The sequence below is a fragment of the Anarrhichthys ocellatus genome, unplaced genomic scaffold (assembly GCF_004355925.1).
Source record: "Anarrhichthys ocellatus isolate YVR2014 unplaced genomic scaffold, GSC_Weel_1.0 scaffold13, whole genome shotgun sequence".
Taxonomy (NCBI): Eukaryota; Metazoa; Chordata; class Actinopteri; order Perciformes; family Anarhichadidae; genus Anarrhichthys; species Anarrhichthys ocellatus.
In genome coordinates this window covers 6,777,660-6,796,863 of record NW_022280043.1, presented here as the reverse complement: position 1 = coordinate 6,796,863, position 19,204 = coordinate 6,777,660, and the positions used below count along the sequence as shown (strand labels likewise).

General features: G+C 42.8%; 2 protein-coding genes across 7 annotated transcripts in view; both read right to left on the bottom strand.

Moving 5' to 3' along the window:
- The window catches only part of tmem145 (transmembrane protein 145), a 46,509-nt gene extending 35,209 nt beyond the window's left edge, over nt 1–11,300 (bottom strand). Inside the window, exon 1 of the mRNA XM_031853020.1 lies at nt 11,098–11,300. Coding sequence (XP_031708880.1) covers nt 11,098–11,208 — 111 coding nt within the window. The 5' untranslated portion in view covers nt 11,209–11,300. The remainder of the gene's footprint in view (nt 1–11,097) is intronic.
- A 4,741-nt stretch (nt 11,301–16,041) lies between these two features.
- The window catches only part of lipeb (lipase, hormone-sensitive b), a 21,072-nt gene continuing 17,909 nt past the window's right edge, over nt 16,042–19,204 (bottom strand). For all 6 annotated transcript variants that reach the window (XM_031853100.1, XM_031853103.1, XM_031853104.1 and 3 more), the window contains 3 exons: nt 18,144–18,325; nt 17,087–17,353; nt 16,042–16,599 (listed from right to left, as the gene is read on the bottom strand). In XM_031853100.1, the coding sequence (XP_031708960.1) occupies nt 16,195–16,599; nt 17,087–17,353; nt 18,144–18,325 (854 nt within the window). In that variant the 3' untranslated portion in view covers nt 16,042–16,194. The remainder of the gene's footprint in view (nt 16,600–17,086; nt 17,354–18,143; nt 18,326–19,204) is intronic.

Here is a 19,204-nt window from a genome sequence, read left to right as displayed (position 1 = left end):
TATATATATATATATATATATATATATACATACATACATACATACATACATATATACACACACACACACACACACACAACACTGTATATTCTATACAGCTGTGGCTAGACACATTCTGTAGATATGGATCATAGAGCTGAACACAGCACTGACACTATATCACTTGTATGATGTTTACACACATTTTTCATTATCTGGAGGACTGCCCAGAGGCCGCCAAAATGAATGAAGACTTTTTAACCAAAATGAGATGTCAAGGATTTAAGGAAAAAGTAATAGCTAGCCTTACAAAATTTGTGCAACAAATGGGAGAGGTTTTATTTAGACAAATGACACCAGAGAGAGACCAATCTAATCTACAGGTTTGTGGTAAATGCCTTTTAATCATTAAGGTGTCCCACTATGTTAACCAAGTGCTTGGTTAGCATAGTGGGGCACCCTCACCCTCCCCTATCGAAGTGTGTCGGAGAGCGACGGTGGCCTCCAACGTAAAGACGCTAGAGGCCCTCGCTAGGGCCAGTGCTTTGGTTTGTCCGTTCCGGGCTACTGTAGAAACATGGCGGTGCAACATGGAGGACTCCATGAAGAGAACCCGCTCCGTATCTAGATATAAACGTCTCTTTCTAAGTGTAAGGTCAGTTTCAGGGGATTATACACTAAAGAAAACATAGTTATGAATATCTTTGCCAATAAATCTCCCTTAATCCAACACGTGGCTCCTTTAAGGCAGCAAATGGGCCGATGTTGAATAGTTTAATATCACCGTATTTTATCATCTTTATGTTCTCTTACAGATGCAAATGCATTAAATTAGTTTTGGTACCAACACCAATATTGTTTTTCAATATGTTTATAAAAGTTAAAGTATGAAGTGTTAGAGACTCTAAATGTGTTTTTCTACCTTTTTAGTCAGCAACAACTTTGCTCATTTTGATTAATTGTTTGAGTTGTATGTTTGCTGTTGTTTGATAGTGTAGACTGAACATACTGTATGTTAGACTGTTGGTCACACAAAATACGCAATATGTCAACTTGAGCTCTAAGAAATTATGTTGGACACTTTTTGGCCAGTTAATCGAGTAATAATAAATAGCGGATTAAGCTATAATGAAACAATTTATTAGTTGCAGACCTAATTAAATAAGATATACCAAACTTCTAAAATGAATGCGTCACTTTATTGTTATCAACACGAACAGACCTACACAAACGTACCTAAAAATATATATATTTAAATTGAATGAGGAAATATCATAGATTAAGTAAACAGGACTGAGAAGCTGATCAAGTATTCAATGCAAACTTTTAATACTCGACTATTTTGTATGCTGCAGACACAATTCTGTCGGTATTCAACAAGTATTGAGGTATCCTTTCCTACAATATAGGTGACAAGCTAAGTTTTTGTGCCGTCACAAAACCTTTCATTTAACAAAGGTGCCTTAGTGTTATCCTAACACAAGCAGCCATACAAAAACTCTGGTTCCAGCTTCACAAATGTAATCATTTGCTGCCTTTTCTTGTCTTAAATTATAGTAAACTGAATATCTTTGTGTTTTAGGCTGTTAATTGGAAAAAAAAAATTTTGGAAATGGTGGTGGCCATTTTTCATCATTTTCTTACATTTTACAGACCAAACAATTAACAATTAATCAACAAAATGCCATGCCAACTTTAAAAATGATTTTTAATAGTCAATGCTACAAACTCAGTTTGGTCAGTACTTCAATGTCCGGCCTTGCTCCAAGCTGTAGTAATGACTTGGTTTATGACTACTTTCGATTTCCTGGAGAGGCAGAGTGTGTGTTTCAGGCACAACTTCACCTCCTCCACAGGTGTCTGGAGAAGGGAGAAAGTCTAAAGAGGTCAAAACTCCAGCAACACTAGTACACAGAACAAGAGTCAGTACTTGTGCTTTCCTACAACACCTAATCCTAACTGGAGATCTATACGTTATCTGGAAATGATAAAACAGCAAGTATTAAATTATCATACACCAGAACGGTGAACTGACTTATCCATCTGCAGTGTAGCTTTTATGACCAGGAAAACACAGCCGCATAGCATAAAAATAACAAAATCCAGGTGATAAAGTCTCTCATATCAGGAAATTACATTATATTGACGCATCTCCAAGTTCTATTTCAGGTTATGATTATTTTTGCTCAAATCAATCTTTCTGTTCAAATGTTAAAAACAAACAACTGCATTTACACACAATGCTTCGACACACACACAGAAGAATCTGTTGCACATTTCAGCTTCTTCAGGGACTAGCGCACAGTCCTCTTCTTTATTAAAACTGGCCTCAAGATTGCTTGTTATGAACTCTTGATCTCCACCCAACCAGGAAAACTCCCCGCGTACCATTATACTGTAATTACCTCTGCCCGGCTTTCTCCCTACATAAACAAGCACGGTAATTTCTGTGCTAAGAAACAAAGTGCAACCAGAGCAGCGTAGCGTGGCCGGCCCCGCTGCCTCCATATATCACAGCAAACAAAACCCGCAGCCATATTTCAGCCGCTGCCAGGCAGCTTCATTCCCCGGAGCCACTGGGTTATAATTCATGGCAAACTCCAAAAGTCACTGAAGCCAGAGACTCACTCCCACCTCCGAGCGTTGTCCTGGATGACGCTTGAGGCTGAGACCATGACAACAGGGGCAGCAGAGGGGAGCGCTGTCCCAGAGATGAATCCCTGGAGAGAGGAGAGGAGGGTGGTCTGGTTGTGATGGGGGGGTATATCGTTTAACTCACCACAGGCTAGAACTGTGAAAGACCCCCTTGTTGGACACAACCACAGAATCCCCCACAAACGTCTGTCACACACTTACTTACAGCATAGACACACACACACACACACACACACTTCAGTGCCTGCAGCATACCTTAGTTTGCAGCTGCCATAGAAACATCAAAAGGCCAAGCTGCTCTTTCAAACACACACAAACACTTTCACTTAGTCACACTCCCGGACGCTCGTCCTTCAAATTTCCTCCTCAAAAGCACAGCAGAAATATAACTCGGCTCCGACCGAACTAAGGTGTTCAAAGCAGATCATTTGTTTCTTAACTAACTTCCTACTTGCTATATGAGCCAGTTCCTTGAGCTTCACACACACACACACACACACACACACACACACACACACACACACACACACACACACACACACACTATAAAATACCAGAAGTACTAACGAACTAACAACACATTCAACCAACCAATAAACCATCAGTAGTATCTTTAACTGGTTGTCCAGTACTGTGATTAAACAGGACTATTATATGAAAAATGAGCCAACATGAGAAAGCACACACACTGACATCCAAACACTACACCCAGGGGATTATGGGACATTTTCCTTCAAAGCCGATGGACGTCCATATGTCTCCACACTTCAAAGCAGGCTTTCTAAGATTTTGGAACCTCGCTGCAGGGAGTTTCTCCCTTTCAGCCACAAGAGCATCAGTGAGGTCAGGCACAGATGTTGGCTGTGATAAGTTCAGGCTCGCAGTCGGATATCCAGTTCATCCCAAAGGTGTTTGATGGGGTTGAGCTCAGGGCTCTGTGCACGCCAGTCATGTCTCTCCTCAACAAACCCAGAGAAACACTATTTCTTTAACCTGGCTCTGTTGATAGAGGCATTGTAAAGATGAAACAGGAGAATTTTGCCCAAAGTTGAAAGCACAATGTCTAAAATATAAGTGTATGCAGTAACAATTTCCCTTTAAATAGATCTACACTTGAGCTGAAAAATAATATAATAAACTATTTTGATGATTGATTCGTCATTTTTCCAGCACAAATTCTTTGGTTCCAGCTTCTCAAGTGTGGCTTTAAGATCAAACTGACAATGTGATCGGCATTTTTAACTACTGTATGACATTAAAGTACATCATTCAAGCGATCAATCTGCAGATTAATCAATAATGAAAATAATCACTACAATACAAGCACAATAGACTTAAAGTCAGTAGCATGTTTGGATTAAAAAAGAACTCCACCGATGCAGCAAAGCCATAGATATCATCTTTATTTATCCATCTATTTGTTCTTTGCTGTAAAAACCTGGCGCCTCCGTTACCCACAATGCAACTTGACCGTCAACTGTTTGGTCAAAAATGTACGTGTGTTATGCTGATAAGGACTAATGTAGCCTCAGGCCTCAAGCAGAAGAATCTTTTTCATTTCTAAACTTGTAGTCTTTTACCCCAAACCAAGGCACACTAAAGGGACATCGCTTCAGTCAATTTCTTAGATTTCACACAGCTCCACAAAGGGCTTCATACAACTTTTTTTCACGGATGAAGTAGCACTCCCTGAGACTAAACAGACTTTGAAATGTAAAAATCGTTGAACTTCCCCTTTAAAAGGAAGATCACCAAGTGGAACAAAGCCAAGATGGCATCAACAAGCCAGCATGCCGCTCAAATAGCTATTAGCACAAATCACCCCCAGGACCGAGCTATCCCACCAACGTCAGCAACTAAACCCAGCGGCCGCTAGTTAGTCTAGTATGGCTTGGTGTGTGTGTGTGTGTGTGTGTTACAGAGAGTCAGTGGAGAGCAGAACAGAAACCGAGCCCTGGAGAACAGCAACAGCGGATGAGGTGTCTACCTTAATCCCCTTTTAGTCTTCTTATTTCCCCATGGCCACTGCATTGTGATGCAGAATCACTCAGCCACCTCCCCGAGTGCGTGTGCGTGCCTGCACATGTGCGTGTGTGTGTGTGTGTGTGTGTGTGTGTACACACCATTAATCAAGTGCTGGGCCTTGATGCAGTATCCGGTCAATTCAGCATCTCTCCGTCTCTCTCTTTCTGTCTTTCCTCCCTCACAGTTTCTGTGCTTTCATCTCTGTAGCTTTCTGTCTTTTTCTCTCTTTCTCCTCCAGATCACTGTTTGCTTTCTAAGCCTCATTAACAATTAATTACCAATCAGCTAGTCGAGTCACCCCTGGACCGCTGGGCTTCTCAATGATTCATTAGTCAGGGTTACACAACGCTGCGACGCATAAACACACTCACGCACCGACAAACACAAATACGCTGGAGCTCGGTCTCTCTCCGTCTCTCTGGGTGTTTCACATGAGCACACACAGACTCTGTGGACACACACACACATTCACATTAAAGCAAGCATATGGACCCATGAGAAACACTCGCCCCCACATGCACACACCTGCACACACGCACGGTGCCTGCCTGTATCTAATCACATGTCCTCATTAAAAAGAGATGCGGGAAAACTGATTGAGTTGGAAGTTCTACACATGCATGGCTCCCAAAAACTTACTTCAACGTCAACTTGAAGGATTCTTCAGTGACTTTCAAAGCCATGTTTGCAGAAATTCAAGAATTTGGAAGTGGCATATTTGAAGATAAGACATGGCATTAATTAAAACAAGACATCATATACTCGGTCTTTTTCTTTCATGATCCTATTAAGTCCAGAAATCCTGGTGAAATCCTTCATTTCAAAACAGCTGCTATCTCAACCCCAACATCCATCACAGTGTCTTTACTCGGGGTGCGATGTTGATTTTAGGATGGAGAGAAGCCCGGCGAGCTGAGGCGAGCTGATGAATATGGCCGCTAGATTTTTGAATTAGAAAAAGAACTTTCAAGGGCATCTGTTCGTTTTCATTAATTTTCAAAAGACAAAAGTTGAAAGACCTTTCTGGTCTAATTCACATACTTTCATTAACCGTGGAAACCAAAGACATTTGAACCTTTCTGAAGACTCATTCTTTACAGAATAAGTCTCTAAAACCCCCAACCTCCATTTCCAAGAGAATACCGAAAACTGGGGCTGAATGATTGATCGTCTTGTTTATTAAAGCTGCAGTCGTTTTCATAATGCAAGAACTGCAATTTTAAATATATTAGCTATTTTCTCAAAAGCATCTTTAAAAAAAAAAAAGCAGGAGCAACCAAGTGTTAAGTGTTGTCTGGGCTACTTTTAATCATACTTTCATTTTGTTAGATCGTTAATTGTTGGGTTGGTCAAACAAAAGAAAGGAAAGTCCCTTCTAATGGCTGGTTAATTAACTCTCAGCACGCTGGTGTCTTTCATACGTGGACTAAATGTTAATGATGCACTCATCAGACTGTTTTCAGTCTCGATCGATTACTGGACTTTGGGTATCGGCCAATAAAGAGTGCCGATCCGGTACCAGCGTTTCATTAATAAGCCGTATGCCTCACCGCGTAGAGAGGTGACTCTTTCATGTGTCAGGCAACATCAGGCTCCACTTCAACATCACTTTACGAACTATAAAGACGAACTTTACGTCAAATAAAGAGAAATTACAATTTGTCTTCATTTTATTAAAGACTCACAAAAAATGTCGCAATTAAATCCGTCTGCTCGTTCAGCAACACGGTTTTATTGAAACAGTTAATGCTATTTCACAGCAATGGTCGAGGCCATACATTCTTACTTGCACAAACCTCAGTCAGATGAAGCATCAGTGAGGCAGACAACCCCTCTGCCCCTGCACTCTCTGTGTTACTGGGGGTCGGAGAGAGGGCAGGTTAACAAAAGGAGATGCATTCTGGTCCCCCCCCCCCCCAAGAAGTCAGATTGTATAGAAGTCTATGAGACAGTGGCCCTACATTGTAAACATGAGTCTCAATCACTAGTTTCAAGTCCTCTTCAACACAGCGTGATGTGCATTTTGTAAATGATGGTCCCATTTGAAATAGAGGATAAAGCAGAGTATGCTTTAGGGTGTGGCTACCTTGTGATTGACAGGTCGCTGCCACGGCGTTGTCCGTTCTGGGAGTTGTAAGTGTTGTCGTCTTAAAACTTTAAACCTTTCCCAGTGTGTTTTCAGTTTGTGAAAGTAAATCGGAACATTTTGGTCATCTAAAAGTATCTTGTTTAACATTCGGTTGTACTTCTGGTTGCATAAAAACAATACGTCAGCCAAGAAACAAGATGGCGACGGCACAAACCAGTGGTTGACATGGCAGTGACTATACATCCACTTCTTATTTACAGTTTCAGCCTCTTTGAAAGCTGAGGTTTGACCCCTGCTAACAGCAAGTCCATCCCGTGAAAATGTAACTGTGCAAAACAAGTTCAACATCTCTATGGAAACAAGAGGAAACGGGCTGCTGAAGGAGTGCAACGCGTTTATTCCTTTCCCAGATTGTCCCAGCTGGATTCAAAACGCCAACCTTCCCCTGACCTTAAAGCCACTGCTGCCTCTCAAAGGGACATTTTATCAGCGCCTCCACACTCCATGAGCCAAAGCTAATTCTAAACATCGACCAGCCCGAATAAAGCTGTTGACCAGTCGGCCGCACCGGTGCCGTGGGATTACTTTGTTTATGTTTCTCTATATTTCTGCAGCCGCTCCACAGTTTCCAACAGTTCATCTCTCCCAGGGCGGTAGATTACATTTGTCAATTTGCAGCTCTGCAAAAATAAAAAAATAAATCTGCCTTCAGCTCTGCATACGTTGACAGAACTACGGTGTTTAGTGGTTTTCGTGCGAGTGCTCGAGTTTATTATGTGCGTTAGTGCGTTTGTGTCAATCTGAGAGGAAGGGGATTTCTGTGGAGTTAGTGGTTCACCTTGGGACAAGAATGCACGAGCAAGACTGATGTGTTGAACTACAAAAACACACACACACACACACACACACACACACACTATCAATATGTCAAAGCAGATGTTTCCTGATGTCATTCGGGCTCTGGTGTTTTGCTGAGGTTGTTAAATGATCCTTGACGGGTTCACAAGAGTAAGACGATGAAAGAAATAAAGTGCACGTCTCCATTTTTTAGACTCTTAACTAATTTCTTCATTTAAATTTGGCAAACAATGGAGGGAAGCTAAAAGAATCACTTGTTAACTTGTTTAATCGATTAGACCCTCAACAGATAACCCATCAGCTATTTTGATATTCATCTTCTCACTCCTGCATAATGTGCCTAAAACGCCTATCAACCGTACCCAAAGTAAACTGACAGCTCTTATTGAACCATTGGGAGTACATGTATGGTTTTAGTCTCGATTGAACAGGCAACACTGAAGTTTCTTCACAATCAGCCAGAATCACTGTAAGTGCTACTAGCATTGAGCTATGGCGTTTTCAGCACAGTGAAAGAGAAGCATTTTACTTCCGCCTAGATTTGTTTTGGCCAAACAGATGGCAGCAGCTATCTATGGCTGGGACTTATGACCCGGAAAAGACAATATTACGTCACCATGGAGTCATAGCACCTGGTATAAGTTATAATTTGATAACAATACGACAGAAAATTAATATTTTACACGTGGTTTACTAAGAGTGCGGCCGCGTAAAAACGCATTTGGAGGCTCGCGTCAGGACGTCAAAATGCATATACTACAATAAACTACGTGTCCGAAATTCAAACTATAGTTTATTTATGTCGATGTATGTTTAACTATATCATATTTAACCATTATCAACCTTCACAGACTCTTGAAAATTCTGATCAACCAGACTTTGATCTTGATACTCTGTCCCAGTTACCTCAGTCACGGTTTCAATTGCAGTTTTGAAAACTTTCCCAGCATTCAATCTGATAAATCTGCATATCCTTGGCTTCGTAATTTCATTGGCTATGTGGAGCCTGAGTTTGAACTGGATCTGTTGCGATTGGCTCGAGCTATACCCAAAGAAGAGAGGCGGGCATTGTCTTTCAAAGCGGACTCTCGTTGGCTGTTCCAGACTGTGGCCGGGCTATAGAAGCTCCTATTGGCTCAAATGAAGTGTCAATCTAACCGGCGGAATGTAGGCTCCATTTTGCGATGAAAATCTCCGCTCTGTTGACATGGAAAGTAAAATTATGCCCGAAATATGATCGCGAGTTATCATATCTGCTGGCTAATTTGAAATAATGCAACAGCCCCCCGTGGGTCTTTATGGACGTACTAATGTGTTTTGGACTAAATCTTGTACTGGATTCGATCGAGTGGTCCCTTAGCCACCTAGCAAGACCGTTTTTGCTGGACTAGCATGCACGAGGGGGACGTTATGGATCATAATCGGTGAGTCACGGCGATATTTTATCGGCTATTTTTGGAGTGCTTGTTTGACAGAGACGTTAACTGTACCTGCTGTTGTGATTGTATCTTGAAATGGTTTGCATCAATCGAATTACAAGAACCGTAGCTTTCTAATGAGATATCACATTAACGTCAAAAATCCAGATTTATTTCTAATTATCATTATTAATACATTTTTGCCTTTTGATAGTAAAGTAACCATCTTTGGATTTTTGAGTGTTGACTGGACAAAAACAATTCATCACCTTTGACTCCAAGAAACTGTGACCTTTTTTCCGAACAATTAATCAATAAAATCAGATCGTTCCATCATGAAAACATTTGTTAGTTACAGCCTACAATGCAGTTAAAGGGCACAATTTACTTTTAGGTAAAACCTATTATATTTGTGGCCTTACGAGACAAGCTGACTAAATCTATATTCTTATTTACTGCAGAGGCCTCGGAAAGTCCTTGTCACAAGCTGGAGAGTCTCACACACACACACACACACACACACACACACACACACTTGGAAGTTGCCCAGTGAAACCTATTGCTCACCACTGAGCAGCTTCACTGGAGCAGGTGCAGATTCAGCCCTTCGTTCAAGGGCATCGCATCAGCAGTGATGGACGGATGAGTGCCTCTTGTTCAATTTATCCATCCAAATCCCCGTCGTCCTCCCAGAGTTTTAAACTGGCGACTTTAATCTCTCACTTCAAGGCGTATTTTTTTAAATTTAATGTAGTCAAGGTTCAGGGAATGTGAGCTACACCACCAACAAGTCAGCATGCTCGAAAGAGAATTACAGCTTGTTGGCTCAAACTGGTGTCCGATAGATTCTGTTTACTTTTTTGGGGGGATACAGTACACACACATAAGGTGATATGCTGGTGCTTGGTGGCAAAGCATGAAAATCTGTGGTACATGAAACACCCGAGTGGTTGGAACACAATATTGATACCGTGTGTCAGTGGAGGGATACTTCTGAACATGCATGCTGTATTATAACAACGGCACATCCCATTCACAGGCTGAACAGTGCAACGAAATAGTCCCCCCCTTCTTCTTTTATGGTTTATATATCATTTTAAACTGGATTGTCAGGCAAAAAATGTGCACACATCACCTTAAGATCTGGTAAATTGTTTTCCCCTGGTCTCGAATCTCAGCTGACCTCCACAGCACAGTTTGTGCAACACAATTACCATAATCTTCTAAACAACCATGAATCATCGGAACTAAGGCGTATCAGACAGTCCTGTCATTAAAACAGTGCTACTCATGCGTGTCAAACTTGATCCACAAACTCGTGAAAATAGGAAGCAGAGATGTGGAACAGCAGGTGGTAGCCTCGTGAATCTCTCTCACACACACACACACACACACACACACACACACACACACGGCCCAGTGCTACAGACTCTGCTCAGCTGCACAGTTAACATGTTAACTCAGAGATCTTGTCAGGGCAGCGATGATGTCGATCTCTCTGAAAACAGACTCCAAAAATAATAAAATCTGACCGGCGGGGCTGGACAGAGCCCAGTTTCTCGTGGATCAAACAGCAATCCATCGCCGCGCGCCAGCAGCCATATGACGCACACCTGTAACGGGTCCACTAATCACAAACAGGAATACCACTGCTAATTTACATTTAAGAACAACAAATTATAATAATGCGCGTTAAACTGGAATTGGCTTAATTGGCTGAAGGGGCGAGTGGTCGCTATACAGGAGGCTCGATCGGCAGCAGTGGTTCTGATGGGATGCCGCTTATACTGGAGCTATGATGCCAAAGACCATCACAATGGGCACAATATACGCCACAGATGACGCACGCAGACGGCGCGCAATTGCAATGGCAGAATAGTGGTAATTGTGTTTCATATAGGCGACAATAAAACACACGTCAAGATGTCCGGAGCAACTTAACGGTGCATCCACCACAGAAACACCAGCGTGCGGAGACGCAGTCCCTTCCCCAGCTGCCTCTCTGTGGCGCTGTCATTGACGCAAAGTGGCAACTAATTCAAGACGTAAAATACCCCCAAAAAAAGCGCTCACCTCTTTGGTGTTGATGATGCCTTTGACGTATTTCCCGAGGACGGAATCCACGAAGAAGACGCTGGACAGCACAGCCAGGCACAGGAGTCTCTCCCCGACCCTCACCTCCATCTTTCTCTCTCCTCGCTGTCGCGACTCTGCTCTCCGGGCTCCCCGAAAAAAGCCTGTCTCTGAGCGGGAGCGCGCACTGAGCAACGGCTCGAGCACGAGCGAGCGAGAGCGACGCGTTCACGCTAGTCCCTTCAATGCATGTGGCCCCCCTACAGTGGTTGAAGCTGGATGGTGTGTGTGTATGTGCGCGCTCCCGGTTCCGCTCGTGCTTTGAGAATGCGACACGTCCGCACATTAAAAATGCTTTGGCTGATTAAAATCATGTTTTCATTAGAGGTCACAAACCTGTAATGAAGTATCACGGAGACAGATGATGCCTGGCCTCCTGGCTCGAGTTATTATATCACTAAGCAGCAGCATGCATCAACAGGATCCAATAGGCTGCATTACTGCTGACTTTACATTTTTACTCAAAGTATATTCTTAAATAGTCTTAAACTGATGGTATATATATTGGAGCCTATTTATTTTTGGATTTGCACCTTATTGATATTTTAAACTTTTATATTTGCACTATTACAAGTGTGCAACTTTGTATTGCAACGGCTGCGCAGCAATTCCCCTCGTGAGATAGTTTTAACACAATGTAAAATACTGTTACAAGTAGCCTGTAATCACTGCATTAAAAAATGTCCAAAGTAACAGCAATATCAGCCAATGTTAGGCTACATTAAATATCAAAAGTTATACCGAATTCCACTTTATCACATATACAGTAAGTATATTATTACATATATTATTGATTCGAGTTGTCTTAATGTTGCAGCCAATTGACATGTTGGGTAGTTAAACCCATACATCACAGGATTGTTAAATCTTTATCTGCAAAGTATCAGTCGGCCATATTTTCCTCAGCAGTGGAGAAGAAGTATAAAGTAGCATCAAATACTGACAGTTATTGGTTACTTTCCATCTGTGTAGAGAAATGATAAATGAAAAAGCTCTCTACATTGTGTTTTTTTTTTTTTTTATTTGATCTGACACTTTATAGTTTAACAAAAGGTCAACCTAGTAGTTGACCTTTCCCCATGCCCTGAATCAAGATTTGGGTAAAATGAAATTAAGAGTTTTAGGTACTCACAAAAAAACAAACAAAAAAAAAAAATCAAAAGAGACTGGCTAGTAGATTGAATTATAATCTCCATTTCTCATTGTTGATGACTTTCAGTCAACCTTTAGTGGGATCAATGAACGGCTTGATTCATGAACACAACAGCGGGTTCATGGGAGAATATATTTATTCAGATAAAAATCAAAAGGAAGAAACCAGCCTACTTTGTGGCGAATCAGACACCACATTGTAGAAAAAAATCAATCTGATTAACACATCTGAAAGTAAAAATATCTACATGAATCACATAGTTTGATATACATTATTTTTGTATTCACAGGTTTGCACTTGTGGCGTTTTGAATAAATGAAAATTAAAAAAAAAAAAAAAAAAAAAGTAAACTTAAAACATATTTGATTCCAGTCCATGGTGTGTTTTTGTTCATGTTATTTTTTTCAAAGGCTTATCATAATCTACATCAGGATTACATTTTACAGTGCGGAGCAATTTTGCATATGGAGTGCAGACAGGTTATGGCACCGACTAGCACCTGCATTCGTTATGATACCAGTTAACAGCAAACACTAAACGGCAAGAACAGCACATCTGTTACAAGACTGTGGCTGCAGTCTTTGGTTGTGTTTCAAAACTAACAATACATTTAGGATCTAGCTTACTGATCAAATGAGCATTTACCATTAGTAAACAAAGTGGTTGAGGTCAGTCGCACAGGCGCATTGATTTTTGCAGGAAGTTTAAAACGAGTGTCGTGGTTTATAGGCTGGTACGCCAACCTCAAGGTGATTCAAACGCTTTGCACGACAATAAATGGCACCTCAGCATTTCTGACTGAGGAAACGGACACTGTGAAGAGATGGTGCGATGCTGGTGTGCAACTGCCTAGTTTTACTGTAAATGTGGAGGCAGTTAGCTCATAATCTTTAGCAGCATTGTACTTTGCATTGCACTTCAACGAAATCAGCCCGAGGCAAAGAAAACCTCACGCGGGAAGAGCTTCTGAAGAGTAAAGCTGGAGGTAAGCTGTACAACCTGATACTTGAACAACCAAAAAGACAAAAAAAAAAAAAAAAAAAAAAAACACACTGAACTACTATAACTAGTTTGCACTCACAAGGACATTTAGAGATACAAAGTTGGTCTGTGGCTCATCAACAGTTAGACACGGATAAAGCAGCAACACTGAATCATACACGTTAGCTCTATTCTGCAGGAAGCATATAAGCATCGGCAAAACCCCCAATGGAATTTTTTTTTAAACTAAAACGCTAACACTGCAAACGTATTTGTCCATAAGACCAGATGGGCTCTCTGGTTCATCACCTGCCGTCAGGTTAGCCTGATGCATGAGTGGTCATCGAGGGTAAGACGCATACGGGATTCAATAAACAGCAAGTGGGTGAATTTGACACATTTCTTCTACGTTTTCTAACAGCTCACATATTAAAGTTCACACAGCACAGGGCCAACAACCAATGGGCTCCGCGGGGCTTCATAGGCAGGGGGCGTTTTCAGGATTGATTTAAAAAGTCCAGTCGATACATACCACAGAGAGAATGTGCCAGAGCAGCTTGAGGTCGCTCTCAACAGGAGATGATTAATACTGTGTGTAGTCTGCTGACTGTAAAGTGCCATTCCTTTCTTTATGTGAACACAACACAAAAAAACAAAGAGGACGCGCTCATGTTTGTCACACACACCAATGAGAGTGAATGTGTAGATACAGACTCCACTTGAGCCTCACATACAGGCACCAAAAAAAAAAAAAAACATGACGCATATACAAACTTTAAATACATTTGCACAGATTGACAAACTACTGCAAAAGTGCAGAGTGAGCATAAGCGGCGACTAGTAAAGCAAGACCAAACGTGGGCCCGGTATTTCCGAGAGGATGAGAGTATTACTTTCTTCGTCTTCACGGCCCCGGTTCTCTCCATCAAATCGGACTAAAAATATTGCAGTAAGTAGTTGGCGCTGACAGAACTGAGCATGGTCTAATCCCGTAGCATGACTTTGCTGCTTAAAAATCCAGCTCTTCTACGGGGGAGAGGATTTTGCACTCAGAGCTTCAGCTAAATCCTATTCATCACTCAGCATCCTTCTCTACAGACCTGGCAACCTCAGCTCTGTTACCGGGCAAGGGCAGGACAGCGACAGCATTGTTGGCATCTATATTTAGTTGGACCTGAGAGGGACTGAAGGGCTTTTTTGTGTGTACTTCAAAGTGCTTTAGGTGGAAACACCCTTAGAGGAGTGCCCTCAGGTTGATGAAAACAAAGTGATGGTGGGGAGAAAAATATATCTGGTCCACCGGCCGCGTTTAGTTGGCCAAATTAAAGTTCAGTGGCTTTCACATGGAACCTCTTTTCCTGGTCAGAGTCCTAGAGTTTTGCCTAAAAAGCGTCTGATTTGAAGAAACAGATCGCCAGGCAGGAAATCCCCCGACTCAAGAGAAGTGGTACTTTGACTCACTGCATACTGTGCAGAGAAGTGAGCAAAGACACCTGGCGGGCGACGGGGAGAACCTCGAATCAGTGCATTGGAGTTCAGAGTGTGTATCGATAGCTGAGGGCTTCTGGCGTGCGTTTCTTTCTAACATTAGAGAATGTTAACCGATTCTTTCCAGTATTGAAATAAAAACAATTTAAACATTCAGCGTCTTTCAGACATCTGAGAGCAATGCTTGCTCTTAAAAGAGGGACCCAAATTCTAAAGCAAATAATGCAGCTCGGTGCATCTGCAGAAATTTCACTGTGGCTATTAATAAAATGTAATCTATGCATTAGTTATATCAGCACTAGAAAAAGGCACCGAGCAGCGTCTAGACAGGGCACCGCGTCCCCGTGTGATATTCTACATACTCTCCTCTATCCCATCAGTATGCATTACTGGGAGGAGGATTTGAGTTTAAATGGAAAAGGCCGGAGATGTCGGAGCAGCTGTGCCAAAGAAGCAGAGGTAAATATTGAGCACATTCAAAAATGTGGAATAAATAGCAAAAGATTACAAACAGCATAGTGTACAAATCAACAAACAAACCTGCGATGATTGAAGGGTTAAAACACAGCAATTGAAAAAAAAAGATATATAAATAACTAAAGTATTACTACTGCATAAAAACAGTCTCAAGAAACAAGTGAATCAATTCCTCCAGTTTGGAGCCGTTCATTCGGTTCTGCTTCAGCATTGTAATTTGATTTAGGAGAGTCAACAGACGTACTACCCACAAAGAGAGTTGTATTGACTTCCAAACTGGCGCAACGGAGAACACAATGTGGAGTTATTAAGCGTGATTTAGAGTGGCCATTTTGATGGGGATGGCTCCATAAGCATACAGCGTGCCTACCACTATCTGATTAGGGCCTCAAATGACTGCCTTGTCCCGAGATGAATCTCCCATTCAGGCTTCGTCTTCAGTCTCTTATGCGCTGCTTACGCGATCCAGTATGTGTGCTGCATGTGTGGGCGAGTGCTGGTCTTTGATCTAAGAAGCTGCTAAATTACCATTTTATTCTAAAAACACGATTGTCTCTTGTGGGTGTTTTCATCTTGTCTGCCATGCGTCATGGAGCACAAACAAGTGGCAAGAATGGTTAAGCAGAGGAAGATGTATTTCAGTGCTCCTCTATTTGTTTTTGTCTCTTAAAAGAATATTCACCTCGACTGCTGCCCTCTCCCTCAGTTTTTAGGATGCTGTGTCTCTCTCTGTCGGTGTGTCTCTCTGTCTGTCTCTCTCTCTCTCTCTCTTTCTCTCTCTCTGTGTGTGTTTGTCTCTCTCTCTCTCTCTCTCTACCCCTCTCTCTCTCTCTACCCCTCTCTCTCTCTCTACCTACCTACCTACATTTGTCTGACTTTCATTTACTCTTTCTCCCTTCACTCCAAGGGTCAACTGCAGTTTTGTTATCTAACCGTATTTACAGCTCAATACTAACAGCATCAGTATTGTTCTGGGCTGCCACAGCAACTAAGCCCTCCCCATCAGCAATTTTAGACCCCGTCCCGACAGCAAGCTCCCCTCCCTCAATGGGGCCGTTGCAGAGAGACCCGGCTTCCCCAGAAGAGGCCGACACGCCCCTATCGGTCCGTTCCAGCTTGCGGTGCTTGCGTGGCTCCGGGGGTGTGTCCTTCTGGGTGAAGACGGCGCGAATTCTCTCCGCGCAGATGTTGGCAGCCTCCTTCGTCTCCCTGCAGAGCTGCGATAGGCTGAGGAAGCCGTGGGGGAGGTCGTCCACCACGCACAGAGTGACGGGCTGGTCTATGTTCCTCAAGCGCTTGGCAAACATCACAGAGTCATCCAGCATGGGGTCCAATGCACAAGCCTGAGAGGGGAGAGAGGAGAAGCAAGCGGGGGGGGGAAAGCACATTAGGATTCCCTTCAGACATGTCAAGAATCTTAATGAAGGGATGAAGAAAAGGAAGCCAAGCATCCCAGTCTCTTTTGTCCCCGCTTTCTACATCCTCGCTGACTCACTGTAGCCACTTTAAAATCATTCATTTTCATATTAACACCCTTGAGAGAGCAGGCTTCAACTTACAACAATACCGTATCTGCTAAACTTGATGAAGAAACATAAAAAACTATTCGCTTTCTCATAGAGGATTACACATGCAACCAAATGTAGACAGTTCGAAGGACTCAAACGCTCTTTAATGCACTTATTGACAGCTTACCCAACACTCGAGTTGAGCGAGCAACCATTAAACTGTATTTAATTGTATAAATTCCCTACTTTCCAATTTCCCTCCACTCGAGTTAAGTAAAGCGTCATTATCCTGTTAATCGTTCCAGCTGCTGCTTCATCTCACCACTATGTGTACAGGTGGCAGCCCTTTCAGCATGCTATCAGGAGCCAGCAGAGGAGAGCAGAAGGGATCCTTGACCACTGGAGAGCTCTGCATCGTCATCTCAGACAGCTGCTCTGAGCGCAGCGGCTCGAACCCCAGGGGGAACTCCCTCCGGTGCTCCAGCTCGGATCCCTCCTCTCGGACAGGCGGTGGTATGGCCACTGAAAACAGGTCCCTGGACATGGAGGGGTCTGCATCCTTGGAGAGGAAGAAATTCACATCTTCCGGCTACAAAAAAGAAGAGATCAGAAATGATTCGGGGAAAAGTCGAAGGAGAAAGTAATGTCAAGGACATAAGAAGAAAGGCATAAAATAGTAGACGGGCAAACTTGATTACAAATACACAAACGGTACTTTGTCCTTGTGAACATTTTCGAAAAAACCTTGGCTCGGTGCCTGAGAGAGTTCTTGGCTGCACAATCCCAATTTCAAGGAGGAAAAGCATATTTAAAATCTTGCGTCACCCCTACTGGTTTTTTTTCCCCCCTCAAGCCAGCGACTAATCCAGTCTGCCTGTGTGGAAATACATGCGAGGATAATCTGCAATACCTTGCTGGTAGCCGTGCAACCAAAAAGCTTTGATATTTTACAGGCAGATCTGTTTACGAGGCACGGGTGACATAATCTCAGCTGAGTTCATCGAGATGAAACATGCACATCACTGCGGGGTACACGACGATGTATGATAGAGGGCCAAAATATCGCCACGCTGATAAACTGCTCCGCCTCTTAAAAGGGCTACAGCTGGCTGCTAAATCATTTTAAAGGCAAGCTGTACGAAAGCAGAGATAACTTGATCATAAGGGGGGAGGCTGGTGGGTTTTCTCTGTAAGACTTATTATTAAATTACAGATCTTTTAATCAATGCAGGTTAAATTCCCACAGCTATCCCTACTAACAGCCAAGTGTTCTCTTAAGCAACAGCCCGTAGCCATTTAAGGCTGTTCATTTCTTCTAGACAAGAGCATCAGCTGAGCGCACGCTAATCTCAATGTAAACATGTTCAAGCGTGACGTACCGTGCGCTCAGAGAGCACCGGTGCACTGTGAGAAGTAGAGTTGTTGTGGGATCCCAAGTCCTGGCAAGTCTGGCTCTTCACAGATAATTTCCTGGAGAGGAACTCTGAGGTATCGGAGGCTACGGGGGGGTCGGCGTGAGGAGAAGAGATGGACGCCTCGGAAATGCTCTTCCTCACTGTGTCTAAAAAAAAAAAAAGATGGAGACATGGGGAAATTAATGAGACATTTAACAAAACAAAAATCTAAATGTTTGAGACAAACAAAAATAACCATTAATGACACAATGTACGGTATATGATGTGTAAAGGATACCGACTCAGGCTCAATAGCAGCTAGAGGACAGGAAAAAGTACACAAATAGTACTACACAATCCCTTATTCTTCCGTTTCCACTTATCATATGTCCTCTGGTTGACAGCCAAAAGCTAAAAGCCTAAAATGCAAATTGGGATAAATCAGAAAGAAGAGAGGGGAAGTGGGTGGAGGATATTTAAACAGTGCTGTCATGGTGATATCATTGGCCCGCCCCGAGCCGTCAAAACACAGCTGCGAGAGTCGTCACTGCTGGTCTCTTCCCAAAGCGCTCCCGATCTCCCATCTCTTTAATAACGGACATCTCAGCGCCATGATGGCCTTTTAATAATGCAGACCCACCTACGACATTATCATCAGTTTGGACTTGCAGCTGTGGGGTGGGGTGGGGGTGGGGTGGGGTTGTCACCTAGCTAAAGGGACACCGGGGAAATTACGATACGCCACCGGATTTACGGCGGCTACAATTAACAATTACTGTCACGGCCCTGCTGCTCCAAAGAGGTGAATTGATATGAATGGGCTACAGGAGTGTTACGCAACAAAGGTGGGCTAAAGCGATAATGGATTAGTTGAACGCGGAATAAAGGGGATCCATCTCAATAACCTCCACCATATGGGCTGTAAATGAACTTTGGGGTAGTTGATGTTGTTGCTCTCATAATTGGTGTAATAAAGACGCTGAAAACGTGGGCGGCGCGCACACACACACACACACACACACACACACACACACACACACACACAC